Source organism: Myxine glutinosa, chromosome 4 (genome assembly GCF_964187855.1).
Source record: "Myxine glutinosa chromosome 4, kmMyxGlut1.1, whole genome shotgun sequence".
NCBI classification, from domain to species: domain Eukaryota; kingdom Metazoa; phylum Chordata; class Myxini; order Myxiniformes; family Myxinidae; genus Myxine; species Myxine glutinosa.
The window spans coordinates 75,627,706-75,654,151 of record NC_136264.1 but is presented as its reverse complement, the minus strand read 5'-3'; the positions used below and the strand labels follow the sequence as shown (position 1 = coordinate 75,654,151).

General features: G+C 48.4%; 5 protein-coding genes across 5 annotated transcripts; 4 read left to right on the top strand and 1 right to left on the bottom strand.

Annotated features, from left to right (window-relative positions):
• The first annotated feature begins 10,649 nt into the window (after positions 1–10,649).
• Positions 10,650–10,961, top strand: LOC137426128 (histone H4-like). Its single transcript, XM_068114822.1, has one exon. It carries the CDS (start codon positions 10,650–10,652, stop codon positions 10,959–10,961), a length of 312 nt encoding a protein of 103 aa, XP_067970923.1.
• A 9,267-nt stretch (positions 10,962–20,228) lies between these two features.
• LOC137426127 (histone H3) lies at positions 20,229–20,939 on the top strand. Its single transcript, XM_068114821.2, has one exon. The coding sequence runs from the start codon at positions 20,229–20,231 to the stop codon at positions 20,637–20,639; it is 411 nt and encodes a 136-aa protein (XP_067970922.1). The 3' UTR covers positions 20,640–20,939.
• A 244-nt stretch (positions 20,940–21,183) lies between these two features.
• LOC137426126 (histone H4) lies at positions 21,184–21,495 on the bottom strand. Its single transcript, XM_068114820.2, has one exon. The coding sequence runs from the start codon at positions 21,493–21,495 to the stop codon at positions 21,184–21,186; it is 312 nt and encodes a 103-aa protein (XP_067970921.2).
• Positions 21,496–23,012: 1,517 nt separating this feature from the next.
• Positions 23,013–23,645, top strand: LOC144891610 (histone H1.01-like). Its single transcript, XM_078775238.1, has one exon. It carries the CDS (start codon positions 23,013–23,015, stop codon positions 23,643–23,645), a length of 633 nt encoding a protein of 210 aa, XP_078631364.1.
• Positions 23,646–24,977: 1,332 nt separating this feature from the next.
• On the top strand, positions 24,978–25,352 carry LOC137425886 (histone H2A-like). Its single transcript, XM_068114609.2, has one exon. It carries the CDS (start codon positions 24,978–24,980, stop codon positions 25,350–25,352), a length of 375 nt encoding a protein of 124 aa, XP_067970710.2.
• Positions 25,353–26,446: the final 1,094 nt, after the last annotated feature.

Here is a 26,446-nt window from a genome sequence, read left to right as displayed (position 1 = left end):
AGGTAAAGGGGGGGAGGGGTGGGGCAAAGAAATTGGAAGTCGGGCGACTTGTTTGGGACTGCGGCCACCACAGCGTGAAGCGCCCCCCCCCCCCATCTTACTTGTGATGTACCTCCCCATTGTCTAATTGAGAGAAACACACATGAAAATAACATCTATGCCATGGTCCTGCAGTGAGGTGAAATATGTGCTGTAATGATTTTGTGTTGTGATGATTTGTGGAATGTGTATGAGTGGTTATGGGTTTGTGTTGAGTGAATGTGGGCAAAATCCACCGAGCCAAGTCACTCACATGGAACACTATGACAGGGCCCGCGGAAATTTGGGGTGCATTGGAATGACCCCACAGGTAACATTGCGTCTTGTGGCATGCACCGGGGGACGCGGTCTGCAAGAAGGGGTTGTATAAAATAATGTTTATGGAGTTTTTGAAGTTTTTTGCACAAGGTTAAAGTTTGTGGTTAAGTTAGGTTTCTGTGTTTTGTTTCCTACCCGGCGCAGGAATGACGAATTCTAAATGATTGTAAATATTTGAAATGCATGGTTGTTTAAGGGGGTAGTATGTCAAGGAGCAAAGGTGGGTAGCTTCAGCTCACTTCCCACAGCCCTCCTGATTTATTTCATAGGATCATTAAGTGTGAGACAGTAAGTGTTAAGACTGGAATGGTAGCGCCTGCAGTGAACCTAGCAGGGCCTACAGTTCTGGGGGGGGGGGGGGGGGGGGGGGCGGGGGCGGGCTGTGTTATGAATTTTGGGGTCGGGGGATATATAGATTTAGGTAGATCTGCATAGGTAGGTGCTCCGATGATCGTGGGTAGTAAGAACCACTTCGATGTACAGCAAGTCAGGGACCTGTCTAGCCCGAATGTCAGATTAAGGTGTATCTTCGATTGAAGTGTCGGATTAAGGTGTATCTCTTACACACCATTTTCAAAGCACACACCCTGCCACACACCAAACTCACTCTTGAAACCACTCTTCCTGTGACAATTCAAGACACGCACACAATCACTTGAGCTCATGAACAGCTGATCCAATATACAACTCTATACTCATTTACAAATGCACCTCCCAATGAATTTTACGGATAGGAAATACAGGGAAAACACAAATCAACAGTTACATGGAACCCCAAATACGTGTCACGCGATACACTTCACCTGAAGGTACGCACACAGAATACTACCACGAATACACTTGACCAATGTAAACAAATCACTCAACACCGATTCCAGAACCTGCTGGAAATCAGCAGAGAAAAACTGTCATAAAACAACCAAACAAACTGTTGAGGACGCCGACAAAATAACCAAACAACCAACCGTAACCTACGCACACTTGCTTGGGCTTTCGCCAATGTCACTGAACCCACAGCCCCTGCCCTTCTGCAGAAGGAGGCTTGTGGCAAAGCTCAAAACACTGCCACCAACTGTGGCAAACTATGCTTAACAGCCAGGACCAGCTCACCTCTGACCTAACAATCAAACAAAAAATTAGGGTTTCCACCTGATCAGGGTCCGGCTTCCCTTACCGAGTCACGAGTGGCAGAACACACTGTAGTGAAATTATACCAAAGTTGAACCCAGGAGAGATACTCGCTTCAGCCACTGAAGGGTGTCTATAAAACCTGGGACGTCCGCGACGCTGAGCCACTCCTGTGACATTTACTTTGCATGTAGACTTGAATGGTACGTATATGCTAGACTCGCACATATATACTAGACTCGCTTGCTTTGACTATTATTATCGGTCCTCTCTGTATGATACCAAGATCCTGATATCTATTGCATGATTGTATTTTTACCGGATGATGCCAAAGATCTAATTGAGATTAAACCTACCTATGGGACAAAGTTGTGGACCTGATTGATTTTTCACAACATTTAATCGCAATTAGATCTACGGAAATGGCGGGACACAAGTTGATCAATGTACCGACACTCGGCTCCGACCCACAAGCTGAGGATTCGGGCTCGGTGTTCACTCACTGGCTCAAAACGCTGGAGAACCAGTTCGGCGCCCAGGATGCCGTTCCCACCACTGAAACGAAGCTGTCTGTGCTACAGACCAAAGTCGACCACTACGTTTACAGGAGCATTGCTCGATGTACGACGTACGATGCTGCCGTGGCAGAACTAAAGCGACTTTACAATAAGAAACGGAGCGTGGTGTACAACAGGCATCTGCTCACCACGCGATGTCAACAGCCAACCGAGTCGATCGACCGCTTCACTCAGGAGCTGCGGCACCTCCTCGCGGACAGTACTCAAGAGGTACGGACACACGAGCAAGTCTAGGACGATCTTGTCCGAGACGCTTTCGTCTCTGGGATCAGCTCTACAGATCTGAGACTCAGGCTCTTGGAGACAGCTGACCTGATGTTCGCGGAGGCCCTACGGTTGGCCAACGTTTACACTGAGGCCCGGAAACAATCCACCGCTTATGACCATGCACGGGTCATCGCGGGGACTTCTCAACTCGCGCGACCGGAGGGCTACCGCCGAGGATATGGGTGCGGGCTCGACTGCGGCCGAGCCCCTGGCCGCTCCCGAGGTGGACTCGGATTCCGGCCTGGCAGCAGCTACCGTGGCCAGGCCCAGGCCTGACCGGAACGCGACGTGTTACTTCTGTGGCAACCGACAGCATCCCAGGTCAGCGTGTCCTGCTCGGGAAGCCATATGCCATTTGTGTTCTACAAAAGGACACTTTGCTAAAGTCTGCAAGAAGGCCGCACGGGGCACATGAGCACGCGCGACCTTGAATGGGCTTATCGCCGAGCCAACGGACCGAGCACAGAGCGGGGCGCCTCACCCGGCCTTGATGAGCTGTCCTCCTCCTCCTGGGCCCCTGGCTGCACGCACGTCCTTGGTGAAATACAGCGGGCCGCCACAACAAATGGCGCGAACGCGACCGGCCGCGGAGCGACCGACCTTGACTGGCATTCGAACGCCTTCCTCAAACAAACAAAAAGTTCCGGCTTTGAAAGCTCCTCCTGTTGTGCATGCGCATGCGCCATCTGACGGCAGTTCGGACGAACTACACGCTCTTGATCGAGCACGTGAAAGTACAATTGACTGCGATCTTTCGCACGTGACACGAGCGCCATCTGACGGCGGCTCGAACGAACTACACGCTCTTGATCGAGCACATGGAGGTACAATTGACTGCGATCTTTCGCACGTGACACGAGCGCCATCTGACGGCGGCTCGTACGAACTACACGCTCTTGGACCGGCACGACCAACTATGCATTTGGCACGGGGGCCCTCCGGAGGCTCCTCAAACGACCGGAAAACTGCAGCCGGTGTGGGATCCACGCGCGAGGCGCGATCTTCTCGCTCGGACGGCGCAATACCTGCCGGATCTTCTGGCCTTGATCAGGCCATTATCCCGCTCTTGGTCGAAGGCATTTTTGCACGGGCCCTAGTCGACACAGGATCTACGGATAGTTTCATCGATCAGCGGCTGGTGCGTCAACATGGGTGGCTAGTCATCGGGACTACACGACGGATCTTCATGGCCTCCCAGGGACTTCGGCTCAGCACGAAGGGGGAATGTCGATTGAAACTTGTGATAAAGGGACGCATGTTTTCCGATGTACATCTCATGGTCTTGCCTGCCTTATGTGCTGACATCCTGTTAGGACACGATTTTCTTAAGCGACATGGACGTTTGGAAATTGAATTTGGTGGGACGGACACGCTTGCTGTGTGTGCACTCGCGAAAATGGAAATTGAGCCTCTTTCGCTGTTCCCCAACCTGACCACTGACTGCGCTCCTGTAGCGGTAAAATCGCGGCGCTACTCACGAGCGGACGCACAATTCATTGCGGAAGAAATGGCCCAACTCTTAAAGGACGGTGTTATCGAACCTAGCCGGTCGCCGTGGCGGGCCCAGGTCTTAGTGGTGCGAAGTGAGGCCCATCGCCGGCGCATGGTAATCGACTACTCACAGACGGTTAATCACTTTACACAGCTGGACGCCTACCCCTTACCGGGGATGGACGCGCCAGTACGACTGGTGGCCCAGTACTCCGTCTACAGCACTCTCGATCTGCGTAGTGCATATCATCAGATCCCCATCTCTAGGGCTGATCGCATCTACACCGTCTTTGAATCGGGTCAAAAGTTATACCAGTTCACCCAATTACCTTTTGGGGTAACGAATGGGGTCGCCTGTTTTCAGAGGGCTATGGACGACCTCGTTACTGAGAACTTGACAGATGTCTTTGTCTATCTGGACAATCTTACGGTTTGTGGGTATGACCAGGAGCATCACGATGCTAATCTGAAGCGCTTCCTCGAGGTTGCGCATAGGTATCGCCTAACCATGAATGAGGCTAAGTGTCGTTACTCTCAATGCACGATAGATCTTCTGGGGTACACCGTGACCCATGGCTCTGTCTCTCCGGATAAAGAGCGTCTGCGACCTTTGCTCGATATGGCCCCGCCCGGCGATCGAGCGTCGCTGAAGCGTGCTCTCGGGCTGTTCGCCCACTATTCGAAGTGGGTGCAAAATTTCTCCGCGAAGCTCCGCCCCCTCGTGGCCTGCGACACGTTCCCCATGAGCCCGGCCGCCTTGGCGGCCTTCGGGGGCCGTAAGGCCGACATTGCTGGCGCCGCTGTGGCGACGATCGACGAGAGCGAATCTTTCGTCTTAGAAAGTGATACCTCGGATCATGCGATAGCGGCGACTCTCTCCCAAGGGGGGCACCCTGTGGCTTTCTTTTCGCGGACTCTCACCTCCGCTGAGCAGAGGCATTCGTCTGTCGAAAAGGAAGCGTACGCGATCGTCGAGTCGATTCGGCGATGGCGACCGTACTTACTCGGGTGATGCTTCCAAATCATCATGGACCAACAAAGCGTTGCGTTCATGTACGACACCTTACATGCTCAACGTATTAAGAATGAGAAAATCACTCGCTGGCGTATCGAACTCGCCGACTTCTGCTACACCATCAAATACCGCCCGGGGAAGGATAACCTGGTTGCCGACACCTTATCGAGGCCGGCTACGTGCGCGGGGATCGTAACTTTGGAGGGGCTGCGCACTTTGCACGACACTATGTGTCATCCAGGGGTGACGCGTTTCGCTCATTTTGTGCGTAGTGGTAATCTGCCGTACTCGATTGAAGACATCCGCCGGATCTGCCGTGACTGCGCTATATGTGCGGAACTCAAACCGCGTTTTTACAACCCTCCCATGGGGACGCTGGTTAGGGCTACTAGACAGTGGGAGAGATTGGCAATGGATTTCAAAGGACCGCTGCCAGTGTCGAGCAACTCTCGTTATCTGCTCACTATCGTTGATGAGTACTCGCGATTCCCTTTTGCTTACACGTGCGGGGATATGATGGCTGCCACGGTCATACGGTGCCTGCAGAATTTGTTTTCTATGTTTGGGTATCCGGCCTACGTGCATACCGATCGGGGTGCGGTGTTCCTGTCACAGGAGGTGAGAGGTTATTTGCTCCAAAATAATGTTGCTTTGAGTTACACCACACCGTACAGACCCCAGGCGAATGGGCAGATCGAACGCTTCAATGGGATTATATGGAGGGCCGTCACACTAAGCCTCCGGACCCTCGGCCAGGGTCTCGATAAATGGGCTTGGTCGCTACCTGCGGCTCTGAACTCGATCCGGGCTCTCCTATGTACGGCCACCAACCAGACTCCTCACGAAAGACTGTTCCACCACCCTAGAAGCTCGGGTAGTATCCGATCTTTACCCAGCTGGCTCGCTGAGCCGGGGCCGGCTTATCTCAAATGAGCGGTGCGCACGAGCAAGTACGACCCCTTTGTGGATAAGGTGCAGGTACTCCAGGCTAATCCCGAGCATGCTCGTGTGCTGACGGCAGATGGACGCGAGTCCACTGTCTCTGTACGCCATCTCGCCCCTTGTGGGGTCATCGACCCTTATAGGGATATCGATGAACCGATCTACGAGTCTATGGACTCTACCGAAGCTTCCCCTATGGAACCTTTGCCGTCACCTCTGTCGTCACCTACACCCCTGCCTGAAGGCTCTGAGGTGCCCCCTCCGACACCTGCCTCCAGCGGCTACTCCGACGCCGGGGACTCCGGGCTTGGGGACGCCGTACCCGGTAGTTTCCAGACGCGGGCTGGCAGGTAGTTCGCCACCCCGACCGCTATGGGTGGACCGACTGACATGGAATGACGTACCCCAATCAATTAATGCTGACGCATGCTTGCGATCTGCCTAGCGGCAGTATCATTCTAACGGCGGGGAGAATGTAGTGAAATTATACCAAAGTTGAACCCAGGAGAGATATTCGCTTCAGCCACTGAAGGGCGTCTATAAAACCTGGGACGTCCGCGACGCTGAGCCACTCCTGTGACATTTACTTTACATGTAGACTTGAATGGTACGTATATGCTAGACTCGCACATATATACTAGACTCGCTTGCTTTGACTATTATTATTGGTCCTCTCTGTATGATACCAAGATCCTGATATCTATTGCATGATTGTATTTTTACAGGATGATGCCAAAGACCTAACTGAGATTAAACCTACCTATGGGACAAAGTTGTGGACCTGTTTGATTTTTCACAACACACACTTTCTACCACTGCACATTAAACGTACTATTATGAATTTTGGGGTCGGGGGATATATAGATTTAGGTAGGTCTGCAGAGTAGGTGCTCTGATGATCGTGGGTGGCAAGAACCACTTCGAAGTCAGGGACCTGTCTAGCCCGAATGTCGGATTAAGGTGTATCTTCGTTCTGTGAAAGCAAAATTAATTGCGTACTTAAGCTTCATGAATACATATATTGGTCAGCAAGCGTTGAGTGCATTACATTTTATTTGTCTGAGAGCTTTGGACAAGTGTGAAATCAGTGCAAATGACAATTCTCGCAGGGCAGGCCCATGTACAAATGGTAGCTCGGGGCAACAAAGCTGCACGTCTCCACTCCCTCTCAAAATCAAATCAACACGTTTGATTTGATAGGAATAAGCTTCTTAAATGAAATACTGTGTAACAAATAAATGTACTCTTTATAAAAATACATTTATATCCATCTATTATATGTATATAACAAAGTTTTTGTTTGATTGTTTGTTTGTTTGTTTGTTTGTCTGCACACGCTAATCTCCTGAATGGTGAAAGATAGGAGGAAACTTATAAAACAAAAACTGTCGGGACGGGCCCCGGGAAGGTTATAGGCGAGGTGGCGAGGCCGGTCGAGGCCAACTCGGCTGGGCTGGGCCCATTTCGCAATTAAAAGCTGAGCTGAATTATAGTAGTCAATCTTCTACGGCTGTGAGTTAAAGCTGAATTATAGTAGTAAATTCATTCAAAAATAACTAAAAATGTCGGGACAGGCCCCAGGAAGGTTATAGGCTAGGTGGTGAGGCCGGTCGAGGCCAACTCGGCTGGGCTGGGCCCATTTCGCAATTAAAAGCTGAGCTGAATTATAGTAGTCAATCTTCTACGGCCGCGAGTAAAAGCTGAATTATTGTAGTAAATTCATTCAAAAAGAACAAAAAATGTCAGGACGGGCCCTGGGAAGGTTATAGGCGAGGTGGCAAGGCCAGTCGAGGCCGCCTCGGCCGGACTGGGCCCATTTCGCAATTAAAAGCTGAGCTGAATTATAGTAGTCAATCTTCTACGGCCACGAGTAAAAGCTGAATTATAGTAGTAAATTCATTGAAAAAGAACCCGGGCAACGCCGGGTGCTTTCGGCTAGTATATATATATAATCTTTGTATTCAACAAATAAGCTGTGTATTCAGATTTCGACATATGTATAAGTTTGGGAAAAGATTCCCGCAGTTGTAACTGTTGTAAAACTATTTTTTAATTAGTGTTGAGCTCTCTGCAAGGTCACCCACAGCACATCCCACTAAAAAGATTAGATTGTGACTTAGAAACTGGGCTGGAGAAATACCGTTCTCTCGGAAATCCATGGATTGACACAACTGTGAGTTAATGCTCTATTAATTCGATGCAAGTAATGGGAATGTTCTGAGACAAAAAGGGAAATGTATTATAACTGGATGCTTCACAATAACTGAATTAATTGTATTTTCTGTAACCCAAAACCTCTCCCAAGATGAAACGTTTGGGAAAAAGCCAATTTGCCTCCATCACGCTTGAATCTCTTGCAACTTTTCTTATCTCGTTCCCCCTTCCTCTCTCTCTTCCCCTCAGCCCAGCCCCATTCTCCTTTCCTTCACAAGTACAAGAAAGGCTGTACTGCACAAATGCTTCAGGATTTTGCTTAGAAATTATTGTGTGTGTGCGTGCGTGCATGCGTGCGTGCGTGCATGCATGCATGTTTTCTTTTCTGGAGTTGGATTCTTACCAAGTGGTTTTTTGAAGTCCTTTGATGTATATCTTTTTGTAACCTTAGCAAAGTCCTCCATGTTTCATTAAAAATCAGCAATTATCTTAAACAGTTTGTGGACATTAATCATTGAGTCTTTTGTCTATCAATCAAGGCTAAATTAATTAGTTCCACAACAGTTCCCATTACAAGGAATGGGTCATGTTGACTAGTTGTAGGGATTATGTTAATTCTCTTGAACGTTGTTCCCTCTGTGATCATTACCTTGTCCCGTATGGCAATGCACACAGACACTAGTTAGGAATCCCACCATTAAAAGCACCACACGTAGCAAATAATAATAATAAAACCCTAACCGGATCCCAGATGACGCACTTGGGCTGACAAACCCGAATTGGCAAGTACACATTGGACAGGCAGGAGGAAGGCCGCCAATTGGCAAAGTAGGGAAGGACTGGTGATTGGCCAGGGGAGGAGCAATAAGCTTCCCTGGGTTTGGTGGAAGGAAGGGAGCAAGAAGCGACGGACTGATTGGCCACCGACTGATGATGTGAGGAGTGCGCGAAGTGCTCAGCCAATGGTAAAGGACCACAGGGGGGGGGGGGGGGGGGGAGGGGGGAGGAAGATTTGAGAGGTCATGAGGTGATGGGCTGATTGGAAGGAAGGGCTGGTGACGTCAGACGACGAGCGACAAAACGACTCGCGAGCCGGCATTTTCTCTCTCTCGTTGGATGCCATCGCGGATGGTCGTGGACCCCTTTCCTCCCTTTTCGCTCTTTTGGCCTTCTTGCTCTCTTCTCATTATTGCTCGTTGTTGGATCCCTGGGTGGCTGGACCTCGTTTGCTCCTGCCCTCACGATTTCTCTACTCCGACCTCTTTCCCTCATGGCTTCCTTTGTCCTCGGCCCTCTCTCCCTTTTACACCAAGCGTTGGGTGCATCGCAGTTCCGTGCCGAGTCCGCGGGGACATTGCACGGCTGAGGGGGCAGGTGGCATGCCCGCTCACTCGCTTTGAGCGGGATGGCCGGTGAGGCCTTGCAGCGCGCGAACGAGGCGGATTGAAGCTTACTTCCTGCCAACACCATAGTGCGCGCTTGGACTGGACGATCACTGCCAAGGCGCCAATCGAGCTGAGTGCACGATAATGAACACATTTACTTTCCTTCCGTTTAAATTCCCATTTGTTTGTGTTTAAGTCTGGTGTGGGGATGTCCCGAATTAGGATATTTATTTCCATCGTTGCGTTTATCTTGTCCCGGCATTCTGTTGTAAATAAACCCTTTTATTATTTTCCCTGTTATTCTAAATTCGTTTTCGTGAGTTTAATTTCCTGCAGGTTTGAAGACTGTTCGGGGATCGCGTCAGGCAAAGCTCCCGCTTCTTCTTCTTCTCCCTTCCTCCGTGCACAGAGACAATAGAGTGAAGTCCGCATTCGATCGTTGCCTTCATTAAAGCTCAATTGGTCATCCGTGGTGTGCTCGGTGTTAATAGAGACGTCCACACGACAATACAGCCGCAATTTCAACCTACGGTAAATTTTACATATAAACACAGTCAACACAAATGCAAATACAAGCAAACAAATTACAACACCCAATTAACATAACAAACGCGAATTAAAAATCTGTCAATCGTCTGAAAAGTTTGGACAATTTAATTATTGAGTCCATCAATCACTCCAACACTAAATTAATACCACAACAACATTTACAATGGATGGTGGTTCAACGAGGTTAAAGTCCGCCAAAAAGGGTAGTTTTACTTTTCTTGAAATCCAAACTCGTGAAAATATCGATCCTACGATTACTTGATACCTTTGAAGCGTATTTATAACTTCAGGGTCGTTTACGTTTGTTGTTTATTTTGACAAAGTTCTGCAGTTGTGTTCAGAATGAAATCGTCGAATATTACTGCCGACCTTAAACCTCATTTGACAAGATTCTGTTTCTTTGAGAGAAAGCGAAAGGACCGCAAGAGCGAGTGCAGTTGCACATAGTCAAAGCATAAGGCCAATGTGCGCATGCCCGGCAAAAGGGGTGAAAAGGCAAAGGGCACAGGCGCGGACGTGGTAGAAATCATCAAGGAAGCACCTTTTCTCTGAGAGAAAACACTGAAATGTCTGAGGCAAAGTGCAAAGGTTAAAGAACAAATCAAAACATCGAGCTCTCCACAAATATAAAGCCTCAGTACCACCACCACCACCACCACCACCACCACCACCACCACCACCACCACCACCACCACCACCACCACCACCACCACCACCACCACCACCGACACGCGAAGGTTTGTCGTTTTGCTCAATTGGGGTTAAAAATCAAACGGTGGTGTCATGTCTGGACGTGGTAAAGGTGGAAAGGGTCTCGGTACAGGAGGTGCGAAACGTCATCGCAAGGTACTGCGTGATAACATCCAGGGAATCACAAAGCCTGCTATTCGTCGCCTTGCTCGTCGTGGTGGGGTAAAGCGCATCTCGGGTCTCATCTACGAGGAAACCCGTGGAGTTCTCAAGGTGTTCCTGGAAAATGTGATCCGCGATGCTGTTACCGACACGGAGCACGCCAAGCGAAAGACCGTCACTGCCATGGATGTGGTGTACGCTTTGAAGCGCCAGGGCCGCACACTCTACGGTTTCGGTGCTTAAACATTTTGGTGGTGGCAACATCAACAGCGACAACAAAACGGCTGTTTTCAGAACCACCAACTCGTTCATGAAGGAGCTTCAGTCGTCTTGAACTTTGCTTTATGTATTCTTTAATAGAGGAGGTTGATCTTGTGCTTTATTCATACAATAAATTAAGAGCCACAATGGTCCAGGCAAAATAAGGTTTCACTTGGAACAAATTGCAACAGAAATTATTTCACCACAATGCATTTCTTCAAGGTCCCCAGAACAACATACTAAAAGTCCCAAGCAATCCCAACATGGGAAATATGTCTAATTTGCATAATCCAATATGGCCGCCAATCTGCAATATTTCTCTCATATAAGGAATGATGCTCTGTCTATTGGTGACAGATACACGAGTTTCATTACAAAATCACCATACTATCTATCTATATAAAGCAGTAAAGCATTTGTTTGTTTGTTTGTTTGTCCTCTTCTAACTCGAGAACTACTCATCGCAGAGCAAAACCAAAGGCATATTCGAATCAGTATGTCTCAGAGCAACTACAGCACACCTTAAATGTTAAAAAAAGCCGTCGGGTTTTAAAATTATGACGTCATAAGCGTATTTCGTAGCGTTAATTTTTCAACTTTGACGACAATGACTTCCGGGTTCGGAATGCGGGACCAATGCCATTTGACAGGGAATAAAAAATAATGCGACATTCAATTGACGACAATGACTTCCGACTTGACTCCCCCCTCCCCCTCCCCTCCCCCCTCCACCCTACCCCTCCCTTTCTCCCTCCCCCTCCCCCTCCACTCCCCCCTCCCCTCCCCCCTCTCCTCCCCTCCCCCTCCCATCCCTCCCCCTCCCCATCCCCCCCTCTTCTCCCCTCTCCTCCTCCCCCTCCCCCTCCCCCCCTTCTCCCCTCCCCCCTCTTCTCCCCTCCCCCCCTCTCCTCCCCTCCCCCCCTCTTCTCCCCTCCCCCCTCTTCTCCCCTCCCCCCCGTTCCCCTCCCCACCCTCTCCTCCCCTCCCCCCATCCCCCCATCCCCCTTCCCCCTCCCCTCCCCCTCCCCTCCCCTCCCCCTCCCCTCCCCTCCCCCTCCCCTCCCCTCCCCCCTCCCCCCTCTCCCTCCCCTCCCCCTCCCCCCTCCCCCTCCCCCTCCCCATCCCCCCCTCTTCGCCGCTCTCCTCCTCCCCCTCCCCCTCCCCCCTCTTCTCCCCTCCCCCCCTCTTCTCCCCTCCCCCCCTCTCCTCCCCTCCCCCCTTGTTCCCCTCCCCTCCCCTTCCTCCTCCCCTCCCTTCCCCCGCCCGGCAATGCCGGGTACTTCTGCTAGTGCTTATATAAAGATGTTCAGCTCGTGAAAATTGCTGTAGTGATTGCTGTAGGTATAAAAAATGCTGGAACATCCAACTCAAACGATTAAACATTTTTGTCATGCTCCTCTGTGAAATCTGGCCGTTCTGCATTGGTACAACTTGTACCATGACATTCCCCGCACACAGCACTGCATGTGAGACCATATTTTCTACAAGTACATCTTCGTGTATTGCAGTCCTTTTTACAGTTGCAGCAGATGATGTCCAGGAGTGCTGATGGTGCTGCGGCCTGATCTGTCAGTATTGGTAGGCAATGTCCAGCTGCTACGTGCCATCCCCACTCCAGTGGATTTAGATCGATCCCTTTCCACTGCTGTATTTGGTGATACACACGAAGGCTGTGGTATCTTGCAGCTGCAGAGGTGGGTGGCAGGGTCTGTGGCTCTACATGTGAAACATTCTTGGTGACCTTCTCACAAAACCGCTTGTACCGTATGGTGTCCAATCCTTCCTCCTCAGATCCTCCATACAACGAAACTAGTGCATGTTCTCCTGCCTTGGCGATAACCTTCTCCTCCATTTGATGTGTTTGACTGAAAACTTTCGCTTGTTGATAGAAGAAGGCATCGTTCATGATTTTTTTCAGTGCTGGACCCTTTCCCAAACCAAACAGGCGAGAAGTTGTATCGCAACCAAGAATAGCATGGACGAACAGCACACAGTCACATACATCACTGCCAAGCAAATTCGTTGATTGCTTCATGTTCCAAATCCTGTTCTTTCTTGAAGTTTGCGTTGGTTCTGGTATCAGGAACAAGTCATGTGCGTCCATTTCAGCATGGTGAATAAGAAGGATGAGTAAGTCCGTGTCATCTCCCACCAGGACAGTGTCTGTTGTTCATGCAGAGGCGACAGCTGTTTGAACAATTAACAAATCAGCATCTTGCTTCGCATGAAATGTTTTTTTTGTTGTTGTTGTTGTTGTTTTTTTGTATACAAGATCGAGGCTCGTGAAAGAGCTAACATTAATCACACAAAAAGACAAACCGACACACAAAACACAAAAAACAAGGGGAGCGGCAGACAAGATGGGGAGATAGGGGGAAGGACACAAAAGAGAGGGGGAAGAGGGGGAAGGACACAAACACAACATTTGAGAGCAGGGACATCGGGAGGACTTGGGGGGAGGTGGGAGAGGATTAAAACATATGAACACTGCAAGGACTCTGGGGTGAATTACCGGGGGTAGAAAAGATCAAGGTTTTCGATGGGGGACGATAAGAGATGGTGGTGAACAGCTGTTTTAAAGACCTGGAGGGAGGAGTGGGATTGAAGGGAGTGGGGGAGTTTGTTCCAGAGGCGGGAGAAAAGGGGAATGAAAGAGTGAAGGTGAGCAGAGAGCCTAGACTTTGGCAGTTTAACCATAAGAGGGTTGCAGGCAGATCTTGTGCGACCTGAAGGAATATTGGGGGGACAGAGCACAGAGAGAGCTGGGGGAGCAAGGCCGGAGAGGAGTCGGTAGAAGACAGAAAGACCACCAACCTGCCTGCGGTGAGTGAGTGAAAGGCCCTCGGCGTTGACTACATCGCAGGAGATTCCAATGATTCTGAAAGCTTTGGCCTCAACAGCGTGAAGCCGAGCAAGGTGTGAGGCAGGAGCACCAGCCCAGAGGGGGGAACAGTATTCCATTGAGCTGCGGATGAAAGCCTTGTATGTGGTGAGGAGCTCAGGTGTGCCAAGGAAGGACTTCGCACGACGGAGGATGCCCAGTCGGCGACTGGCTTTGGAGGCCAGCTTGGAAATGTGGTTTTCCCAAGAAAGATCATGGCAGATAGTGAGACCCAAAAGCTTGAGCGACAGAACTTCTTGGAGAGGATTGTTGAGAAAGTAGATGGGAGGGTTGTCCAGTCGGTCCTTTCGGAGAGACATTGTAAGAGTGTGAGATTTGTCAGGATTGAAAGAGATGTTCCACTTGTTTGACCAGTCTGTGATTTTGTCCAGGTCTGCAGAGAGTGAGGAGGCTGCAGACTGCCGATCTGAGGGATGAGGAATGGAGCGACAGAGAGTAGAGTCGTCAGCAAAGAGATAGAGAGGATTTTCAAGAGAGTCAGAGAGATCATTGATGAAGACCAGAAAAAGCACAGGGCCCAGAACACTACCTTGGGGAACTCCAGCCTGAACAGGAAGAGGAGATGAGAGAAACCCATTCAGGGCCACACGTTGACTACGACCAGAGAGGAAGTCCGCCAGCCATGCTTGGAGATTTCCATGGATACCAGAGGAGAGTTTGGAGAGCAGAGCAGGGTGCCAGACCGTATCGAAGGCACATGAAATGTCAAGGGAGACAGCTCTAATTTCCTGTTTGGCGTTGAGGACCTCCATCCATTGTTGAGAAAGCAGAAGCAGCATGTCCAGAGTAGATTGACCAGGTCTGAAACCAAATTGATGATCAGAGATCAAGCCATTGGAGAAGAGGAAAGATTTAATATCTGAAGCAATGATGGATTCCATGACTTTGCTGATAATTGGGAGAAGGCTGATTCGTCTGTAGTTGCTGGGATCTGTTTTTGCACCTTTGTTGTGCAAAGCGGTGATGTTGGCTGATTTCCAAGCAGATGGCAGATGACCTTGAACAAAAGAGAGGGTGAAGAGAACAGAAAGAGGGAGTGAAAGAGCAGAAGAACATGATTTTAGGACCCGTGGGCTGATGCCGTCAGGACCAGTTGCAGAATCAGAGTCGAGAGTTGACAGAAACTTTTCCACCTTGTCAGGAGGAAAGGACACAGAGTCCAGGAGCAGCTGGGTACGACTGGGTACGGTGGGTACAGAGAGGGATGGGTTTGGGACACAAGATTTAGAGGCAAACACAGAGTTGAGGCATTCAGCTTTTTCACGTGCGGATTCAGCCATTAAGCCGTTTGAGGTGAGGGAGGGGATGGAGGGGGAACAAACACCAGAAACAGATTTGACCAGACGCCACCAGGATTTGGAAGAGGGAGACAGATAAGAGAGTTCGGTCTTGAGAATGGTGAGATATTGTTTCCTGGCTCTCCTGAGGGTGGACACACACTTGTTTCGGGCTTTGTGAAAGGAAATGAGATTTCCTTCCGTTGGATTTGCTTTCCAGGAGACGAAAGCAAGTTGTTTCAGGGCAACAGCCTCACCACAAGATTCCGTGTACCATGGACGGGAGGAAGGGTATGACAACTGAAGACGAGATGGTATAAATCTGTGCATGAGAGAGAGCAATTTACTTTGAAAGAATTCCCAGGATGAGTTGATGTCAGAGGCGGTAGAGATGGGAGACCAGTCCAGATGATTGATGGCTGCTTGAAGACCGTGCCAGTTGGCCTGAGTGAAATGCCAGACTCGTCGACGCTGAGGAGGCTCTCTGAGAATGGTCAGAGAGATGTCCACTTTGACAAGCACATGATCAGATGAGCCGATTGGAGCAGAAGAAGAGCAGCAGACATTTTCAGGGAAGTTTGTCATAACCAAATCCAGAAGAGAAGATGCTCCGTTGACTGAGATCCGGGTCGGGAAATTGACAGATTGTGTCAGTCCCAGTGAGTCGCAGAAGTCCTTTGCTGAAGAGCCATGGCTGGTGAGAGAGGTACCCACACCCAGCCAACTGGCATGGTGACAATTGAAATCACCACATATGAGGAAGAGAGAGTTGGGATGGGTTGATAGAAGTTGGTCCATATTATCAGACAGTGAGATGTAGATGGAGTCATCGCTGATTGGTGGACGGTACAACACACATATGAACAAAAGGTGGGAGCGAAGGGGAAGCCGTAGCCAAAGGTATTCCTGGGGGTGAGGTGGAGAGAGGGCAGTGGAGGGCGAGTGAGGAAGAGAGTTTTTTATAAAGATAGCAACCCCACCTCCAGGACGAGGCTCAGGTCTATCATACCGGAGGAGGGAGTAACCTGGGAGAGATACCAAGGCATCAGAGACATCATGAAGGAGGAAAGTTTCTGTTAAGCAGATCACATCTGGTTTGTCAGAAGCAACCTGTATGGAGAGGTCAGTCAAGTTTGAGCGAAGGCCCCGGATGTTTGAGGTCCATACCGTTAATGAAGAGGAAGGGGGAGCATCGGGTCCAGAACAGGGGGGGGGGAGGGGTAGGGTAAGATGTGGAAGAGGAGGAAGAGGTAGGGAGAGCTGTTGAAGGTGTGTCAGAGATTTCAGAATAGCTTGGAGAAAGGGAAGAATGGGGCGGACAAAAGGTTTGATGGAGATTGGGTGAGGCACAGTGAGGTGTTATTTGAGGAGGGGGAAGAGCAAGGCAGAAGGTTTGGGGAGATGAAGGTGAAAGTTGGAAGGAGGAAGAAGCAGGGAGGATGCTTTGAGGAGGAGGGGTGAGAGGGGAGTCTAGGAGGGGAGGAGCGAGGGAGAGTCTCGGAGGGGATGGGTGTGGGAGGAGTTTAGGAGGGAGGGGAGGGAAGGGGCAAGGGGTGAGATTTGAAAGGGATGGGTGATGGGGAGGATTTGGAGGGGAGGGGTGAGATTGGATTTTGAAAAGTGTACGATTCATGGGAAACGAACATTTTTTGCAAAATGAGTTTGAGACCTTCGAGTCAAAAATACGTTTGAGGACACTGGAGGAGGGATGGAGTTCTGGATAGTTTATGGAATGTAGAAAGGAGGAACTGTAAGAGATGGTATTATATATATTTTTTGGAATGAATAGATTTGGTGAGCAAGACGAAAGCATCCTTTTGTAGGAAAAGAAGAAAAGGGTGTTATAATATATGAGAGAAAATAGTTGTTCAGGGGAGAGATTATACATTTCTAACCGCGTGATCGCGAACGAAGAACGAACGAACAAAAAGAACAACAAATAAACGAATAAGACCTGGGAAGGAAATATTTTTTTGGGGTTTTTTTTTTTTTTTTTTGTGAGTGCAGATATTAAACAAGGAGGTACGGGGTGAACGACTGGTACGAAACAGAGAACGAAAATAATTTCAGCGCATTCGACGAATCGCTAAATTGCTGGTGTTGCACCCAGCTGTCTCCAGTTTGTCACTTAGATGAGAAATGAAGCGCTGTTTGTTCCTCGCATTGTTCAAGAAATACTCTTTTCTGGATTGAATCACCATTTTACCCGCGAAGTGAACTCTCACACCAGTACAGGTTCCTGTTCTTCTCATGTGTGTGGCATCTTTCGTTGATGGGTCATCATTGTAGCCATCAAAGACAACAGTAGCATCAGCATATTTCTGTACAACATAGTTCGTGTATAGATCACACACATAATCAAAGGTAGAACCTCTTGGCCAGGGTAGTCTGTGAAGTAGAGCACCACCATCAAGGATGTACTGGACATTTTCAGTCGGTTCTCGTTGTTTCTCTGGGATGACTTTCCAGATAGAATCAGCAAGAGATGCCTTATTGGCCTGCAGTGGAAGGGAGGAATATTCGAACAATGCAGGAGGGTGACTACAGAGTTCATACTTGAACAGTGATGGAACATCTTCACAATGTTCAGCGACAGTTATCAACCTCTGGAATATCAGCTGTGGATCCACCTTCACAGATTCGCCTTTGATTTTGACAGTTGATCTTGTACCGAGTGTCTTTGCTTGATCAGCTTTTCGGAAGACAAACTCATCGACAGATTTCCCAACCATTGACGCTAGAATCCGTTCACCAACCTCTCTTGATCTTTCAACATTGACTCCTTCCTGAGCTGTCATGCCATTTGCAATGTTGAGCAGTGTACTGTTATTAACAAAATGGGTTTCTCTTTTCAAGATAACTGAAAAGATCAAGGGTGTCGCTGACATCTCCAGCTTGTCTTGCTGATGATATGTCCTTGTGTTGGTCACTGGTTTCATATGACACACCACTGAGCTTTTGCATGGCATCATTGATGTTTGCACATGCTGGCATAGATAGGACCCACAGCAAGTGCTGGGTTTCTGTCATCCCCTTTCCTCTTGTAAGTCTCCCACTTGTCTTAACACTTCTCATGAGCACTTGTTCAATAATGAGATCGGTCGACAATCCTGACCAATATCTGTCGCTGCGTCTCACCGCATGGTATCCCTGCTCAAATTTCTGGTTGACTTCTGGGTGTGTCTCTGGCAGATTTAACATCATATGAAGATAGATATATGCAGATTTTGCATATAGTGTGTGTCCAGATGCTGCAAAGTATGGTAACATTTCACGTACTGATTGGAGATGCATTTTCCATTTGCCATCATCACCTGTCATCACTTCATCAGGGTCCTCTGCTTTCATTTTGGATGGCACTGGTACATTGTATGCGCTGGACAGAAGGATGATGTTCAGTGCAGCATCTACTAGCATGTGACCACGGACTGCTCTGGACACAGCCTTGCCAGTCAACATGTGGCTCACGGTGTTACGAGCATACACAACCTCAAGGACTTCTTCCAATCCGGAACCTGCCATCAGATGCCCGATGCTACCCAGGAAACTCATTTCCATGTGAAACCCTCCCAGTTTGAGGACCATTCGCCGGAGAAGTCTGTCAACTGGTTGAGATCGAACAATTGATAATGCTTTCCAATACAAGGGTTGATCGAACGTGAGGACAGGAGTAACACCATGTCACATGGCCTGAGCTGACCCAAACTTTAGTGTGGAATCGATACAATTTGGATCACTAGGATTGAGATCAATCATTGGAAGGAATATCACAGAAGACTGTCCTGGATATTGGCTATGATGGAATATTTGCATCATACCAGACCATGCTGGTCTTGGAGAGCGAAGAAGTAGGGAGGTTTTCCATAGAATGTCAAGTTGAGATGTCGGATCATCCGCTGCCGTGTGTACAAGTGGCAGATAGGTGAGTGGTGGTATCATTGCAGGGATATGGAAGTACTCAATGTTTATACGGCCAACTGCCGCAATGTCCCAAGCTCTAACAGACACTTTGGGGACAGGTCTTGAGGTCTTTATTTGTGGTGTAACAGTAGCTATGATGCCCATGCCATGAAATGTCCCGGTGCCATCTAGTGTTGCTACGTTATGGTCAACATTGTCCGCAATATACTGGATGCATTGCTCTTGAGTAAAGGGTGTATCTGTGCCTTGTACAACTGCCGCACTTCGTTCAAATGTTTTCACCTCGGCATAGGAGCATGAGAATCCATGTTCATGAAGTGTGTCTATCAGGAACAGTGACGCAAAATGATGGTGCATCTGTACCCCAATACCAAGTTGAAGAGGTGGAAGTATGGATCTTGGTCGAATTGCCTGCATGATTGACTGCCCAATCGATGCAACTTTAGACATATTTCCCATGTTGAGATTGCTTGGGACTTTTAGTATGTTGTTCTGGGGACCTTGTAGAAATGCATTGTGGCAAAAAAAATTCTGTTGCAATTTGTTCCAAGTTGAGTGAAAAAATGGCCTAGATTGCCTGGACGACAAGTGTGAGTAACTCGACTGTACAATATAAATTTGCATTATTTGCAAATAATGTTCAGTTCCACCAATCTCAAAAAAATGCATTTCACGAAGTTCCCCTTGCCAAAAGACCCAATTCTGAAATCGATTAACGAGTGAATTTTTTGTCTTACGGGACAAACACATTTATTTGGCAAAGATTTGCCTTTTGCTTCTTTTATTTCAGCGAAATGCTGAACAGGCCCAAACGAGCTGACGATAGATATTGATGGGAGAAACGAGCAAGGGAGGGCGGACGGAGCTTTCCTTCGCGGAGAGGATCACATCGGGCTCGGATTTCAGCCAATGGAGAGTGGAGAGTGAAGTTTCGACCAATTGATGGAGCGTAAGGTGGGGCTTAATTCTTCAGCGAATGGGAGAGTGTTTGAGGCAGCCAATAACAAACGTGCAAAATATGCCAGCCAATAGCGAACGGCGGAAGCATCTCGCGGCGCAAATAAAATCAGACCGCGCATTGCATTTCTCATCTCATAATCTCATTTCATTCGCTGGTGTTTTGTTTTGTGTTGATATTTCACGGTCACGATGGCTCGCACGAAGCAAACCGCCCGTAAATCGACTGGTGGAAAAGCTCCCCGAAAGCAGTTGGCGACAAAAGCGGCACGGAAAAGTGCTCCAGCCACCGGTGGCGTGAAAAAGCCGCATCGTTACCGTCCAGGAACTGTGGCGCTGCGCGAGATCCGGCGCTACCAAAAGTCCACGGAGCTGCTCATTCGCAAGCTGCCCTTTCAGCGCCTCGTCCGTGAAATCGCACAGGATTTCAAGACCGATTTGCGATTCCAGAGCTCCGCAGTGATGGCGCTGCAGGAGGCGAGCGAGGCCTACCTCGTTGGGCTGTTTGAGGACACTAATTTGTGCGCGATTCACGCCAAACGTGTCACCATCATGCCCAAGGACATCCAGCTGGCACGACGTATCCGCGGGGAGCGAGCTTAAGCTGGTCGTCCAAGATCTTGTGCACAGCTTCCGCACCACAACACCCAACGGCTCTTTTCAGAGCCACAACACCTTTCTTGAGAGTGTAATCGACTTTTCACCGAACTCGCCACCTACTACCTTTTGTGTAAGTATAATGTGTATATGGGTGGGAAGGAAATACGCTTTGTGATTCCCTTTTTTTGAAGACAAAGGGAAACGTTGAACAAGACGGTGGAGTTTCGTTGTCTTCAGGGAATGGGGTTTCACAATGTTTCAATGAAACCATAGGATTAATAAGTGACAATTGTTGGGGATCATGTGTCGTGTCGCTTGCAAGGTGGTTCATATTAAAATACACATTTTTCATTTTAACCATAACATGTATAATTTGACCCGTTCATCTCCACAAACCCAAAATAATATGAACCCTGCTATCATTGCATTTGTGGTGCCAAAGAATACAGAGTTTAAGTCGCCTGAAGCTCCTTCATGAACGAGGTGGTGGCTCTGAAAAGAGCCGTTTTGTTGTTGAAGATGTTGATGAACACCACCCCCACAATGTTTAACCACCGAAACCGTAAAGTGTACGGCCCTGGCGCTTCAAAGCGTACACCACATCCATGGCAGTAACGGTCTTGCGCTTGGCGTGCTCCGTGTAGGTAACAGCATCGCGGATAACATTTTCCAGGAACACCTTGAGAACTCCACGGGTTTCTTCGTAGATGAGACCCGAGATGCGTTTCACCCCACCACGGCGAGCAAGGCGACGAATAGCAGGCTTTGTGATTCCCTGGATGTTATCTCGCAGAACCTTGCGATGACGTTTAGCACCTCCTTTGCCAAGACCTTTTCCACCTTTCCCACGTCCAGACATAACCACACCGTTTGATTCCAAAGTCCAAACCCAAATAAGCTAAACGACGAGCGTTCGCGTGTTTATATGGATGATTGTGGTTCTGAGGCTTGATATTTGTGGAGAGCTCGACGTTGTCATTTGCCCTTTAACCTTTGCCCTTTGCCTCCCATATTTAATTATTTCCTTGAGAAGAAAGGGTGCCTGCTTGGTTATTTCTACCACGTCCGCGCGTGTGCTCTTTGCCTTTTCACCTCTTGCTGCGCGTGCGCACGTTGTCCTCACGCTTTCACAATGTCCAACTGCACTCGCTCTTGTGGTCCCTTCGCTTTCGCTCAAAGAAACACAGAATTTTGTCAAATGAGGGTGAAGTTAGGCAGTAATTTACGACGATTTCATTCTGAACACAACTGCAGAACTTTGTCAAAATAAACAACAAACGCAAACGGCCCCGAAGTTATAAATACGCTGCAAAGGTATCAAGTAATGGAAGGATCGATATTTTCATGATCGATATTTCAATTTTAAATTTCAAGAGAATTTAATACGACCCTTTTTGCCGGACTTTAACCTCGTTGAACCACCGTCCATTGTAAATGTCATTTAATTAAGGTTCAAACAATGAATTCTCGTGACGTTCAACCAGTAAACAGCACAACATTTCGCTGTTATCACGAAGCTTTACTTTAACGCGTGGAAGATCTTTGAAGTTGCTGCATGGAAGACCTTGCACTTCTCTTGGACGACAGGGGATTAATTCAACCAGTCAAGTAAGTGTCAATGAGATATCACAACAGTTTCGTTTACAACACCTGGATGCATCCAGAACATCACACGAAACACGACACAAGAACATGGGAGAAACCGGGCCGACGATTTTATTCTCGTTTGGATTTAATAAAACGTTCGAAGCATTGCTTACACCCGTTTGCTGTTGGTAACCAAGTATATTCACATTTGTGATGGTCCATGCCAAGATGACCTCGACACAAACCTCCAAAAAGGAGTTTTTTCCTGTTTGTTTCATTGCCTTGCAAAGGTGGCTGCAGACAGGTGCACATTTCACCATGAACTTTGTGAGGTTTAATTCAGGTCAAAGAAAATATTTCACTCTTGAAAAACAGATTCTGAGCAAAGAAACCCCTTGGGCGAAGCCCGAGAACGTGTTGGAGTAAGCAATGTTCTGTCAAAGCAGATCGTCCATGTGCCGTGTCGGGCCGTGGAATGCGGCGAAAGGGCCAGATGTTAGAAAAGATGCTTCTCTCCGTTTGCCAGGATGTGTTTATACCTGAAACGATTGTGCGCATTGCGCATGGAGTTAACGTTCATGTGAACAACAAAGCTCAAAGTGACGCAGGAAACACAAACGGATACGGTGAACGACCCATCGTTTCTGAACGCTGACGTTGATTTCTACCACGTCCGCTTCTTCACGCCATCACTATAACAGGCGACGTGATAATGCAACGCTTTATTTGTGAAACACTGAACCTCTTTTTGGATCTTCGTGTTACTTGTCATACTCTTGTGAGTGGGAAATGTCGGAGTCTGTTCCTGTTTCAGTCGCACCTTCAACTTCGTCCCCGTCGGTCAAGCGAAGGAAGAATAAACCTGGCGCTTCCAAGACCCTGAAGAAGACTGACGGCACCCTTTCGGAAAAGATCATCAAGGTGGTGGGATCGAGCAAGGAGCGAAATGGTATGTCGCTTGTCGCCTTGAAAAAGGCCCTGGGAGCAGATGGCTACAATCTCCAACGGAATTCCGTTCGTATCAATTCGGCTGTGAAGAGGCTCGTTGCAAGTGGAAATCTTGTGCAGACCAAGGGAACGGGCGCTGTCGGCTCATTCAAACTGAACAAGGAGAAGAGTGCCAAAGTGAAGAAGAGCACCAGTCCCAGAAAAGTTGTGAAGACCACAATCAAGTCTAAAGCGGCAAAGAAAGCGACCAAAAAGCCAGCAGTGAAGAAGGTGGTGCGGAAGGTATCTCCCAAGAAACCGAAAAGATCTATCGCCACCTCTTCGAAGCGATTCAGTAAGTCGCCTGCAAAGGTGAAGAAAAACGTGAAGAGGGTTCTGCCGAAGACCAAGGGAAATACCAAGACGACGAAACCAAAGTCCAAGCTTGCAACCAAGGGGTTGAAGAACAAGAAGGCGACGCTCAAAAAGAAGTGAGAGGAAGGGAAGACGAGAAGATCGAGGTCTCTTGTTCCTCCTCGTCTCACTTGCCCAAAACCCACAACGGCTCTTTTCAGAGCCACCACCTCGTTCACTTGAAAGGAGCTGAACCGATGGTTCATAAAAACTACGTGCAGACATAATAGATATAACCTTTGTATTCATTATTTGATGAAGTGGTTTGTGAAAGAGCTTAATAAACAAGAGCACAAGGTTCAAATTATTTGCAAGACCAACAAAAGTTGTTCCATATTCATTCATAACTTATTTATATCAAACAATGACCAAAGAATGGCAAATCACGTGACTCAACACGCAATGTTAAATATGCAACATTCAAAGTGTGTCATCACGACTACCATTACTTCGTATTTACCAAATTACTAATTTCTAAGATCACTTAGTAATTGACCCATTTGCCCCAATGTACAGGAACAATGTCCGACCAAGAAATGAAACTTGCCCCATTTGACATTGACCAACGTCGTTGACCATCCCCGTTTACCTGTAAACCCAGTGCCTCGTGTCTGGAAAAGCTCGTACATTGCACGACTCTTCGTCCTTCCTTTGAACGAAGTTTCCTCATTCGGAAACCAAATACAAAGTGCTCGCAGTATTTATGAACCGTACACAGTACTATGCATATACCTGCATCTCGTCAACATATGACCCCAACTAATTCAGACATGTCGATATTTCACAGAACCATCCTGAAGCCCCGTCCCGATCCACCCAGCACCCCCTGTCTTGTTCATCAAATCAATTCTGTGGGTCTTTATCTTTTCCCAGTCTTTGTTAAAAACAAAACAAAATGCTTCATAAAACACGTCTCTGCGTCTCTTTCTGACCCGTGTACACAATACACACACAAAAGGTCGTGACATGTGGCGAGTTCGGTGAATGGTCGATCACACTTTCAAGAAAGGTGTTGTGGCTCTGAAAAGAGCCGTTGGGTGGTGTGGTGCGGAAGCTGTGCACAAGACCTTGGACGAGCGACTTGAGGTCGCTCCCCGGCCCCGGCGGATCCGTCGTGCCACCTTGGCGTGTCCTTGGGCACGATGGTGACACGTTTGGCGCGAATCGCCAAGGGTAAAAGGTCAAAGTTCAAAAGGTCAAAGTTCAAAGTTCAAACGATTCTGTCTCATGTGCAAATATTTGGATCACAGATAGTTTGGAGGCGGAGTACACAACCTGATGTTCAGCCATTGGATGGATAAAATGTGGGCGTGTATGATTCCTGGTCCGATTTCACCCTAAAAACAACTCAATTCGCACCATGACTTTCAGTCACAGTAAGGTGGTTTCGATATCGGTTCATTGCTACGAATCATGTCGGGACGTGGTAAAGGTGGTGGAAAAGCTCGTGCTAAGGCAAAGACTCGTTCTTCCCGTGCTGGGCTGCAGTTTCCCGTGGGCCGTGTCCACAGACATCTTCGCAAAGGCAACTACGCCAAGCGCGTCGGTGCCGGCGCTCCCGTCTATCTGGCGGCTGTGCTCGAGTACTTGTCTGCAGAGATCCTGGAGCTCGCCGGTAACGCTGCACGAGATAACAAGAAATCGCGCATCATCCCGCGTCATTTGCAGCTCGCCATCCGCAACGATGAGGAGTTGAACAAACTGCTGGGCGGGGTGACGATCGCGCAAGGTGGTGTGCTGCCGAACATCCAGGCCGTGCTGCTCCCCAAGAAAAGTCAGGGCAAGTAAACGGCTCCGCCTCACAAGAGTTCTTCAGCTCTCCCACAACGGCTCTTTTCAGAGCCACTCAAACCTTTCCGAAAGCAGCATCAGCGATACACGATCCGTGTTTTACACAAAACTCTGCTGTGTTGAAAAACCCTGAAAAACCCTTTCTCGTTTCCTTTACATTTCAAAACCACATACAGAACTTTGAACTTTATGAATTTCACTTATTAATTTTCATTTTTTAATGCCCAATAATTATGAACTTTGCCCTTCGGCATCAATCATTCATGCATCTCGTCATCACAGAAGCCCCAATCATTGTCCGTCTTGTCGGGTAGATTTTGTCGTATTTTGACGATACAGAGAGTTGCAGCACAGTCACAGTGTGGTACAAAAGAGCAGGCGTGAGTGTGTTCAAGGGTAGAAACAGAAAAGGGGTGAGAGGAGGAGGGGTGGGGGCGGGGTGTGAGACTCAATAACTAAGAAAAAAGGGTGCTTGGGGTTATAAAAGGTACCTCTGCAATGGCATTTTCCAGTCTTTATTAACTGTTAAAGTTCTGAACAAAAATTTATTCTGACAGATTTGCATTCACAAACAAGGGGATGTTTATGGGTTCTGGAAGCGCCAGTTTTATTATTGGCTCGTTTGAGAAACGAGGTCGAAAGTGCTGTCGGAAGGGGAACAGTCTCCGCCATTTCACACCGAATAGAGTGAGGAAGACGAGAATCCAAAATCAGTGCAGTATTGTACAAACTACACATCGTCTCGTCACGCCGCCGAAGTTATTGTGGCGGGAGAAGCGGACGTGGTGGAAATAGACGTCGGCAATCGGAATCGATGAGAAGTGTTCTTTTGTTTCCGTTTGTTTCTCGCTTCACTTTGAGCTCCGTAATTAACGTGAATGATACATCCATGCGCAATGCGCACAGCATTCTCAGGTACAAGCACGTGCTGGTGAAAGGCGAGAAGCACATTTTCAATCCTCTGCACCTTTCACCATCTTCCACGGGCCGACACTGTAGATGGAAGAGCTGCTTTGACACAACATTGCATTGCTTACCCGGTCGGATACGTTCTCGGGCTTCCCCCAAGGAGCTTCATAACTCAGGCTCAT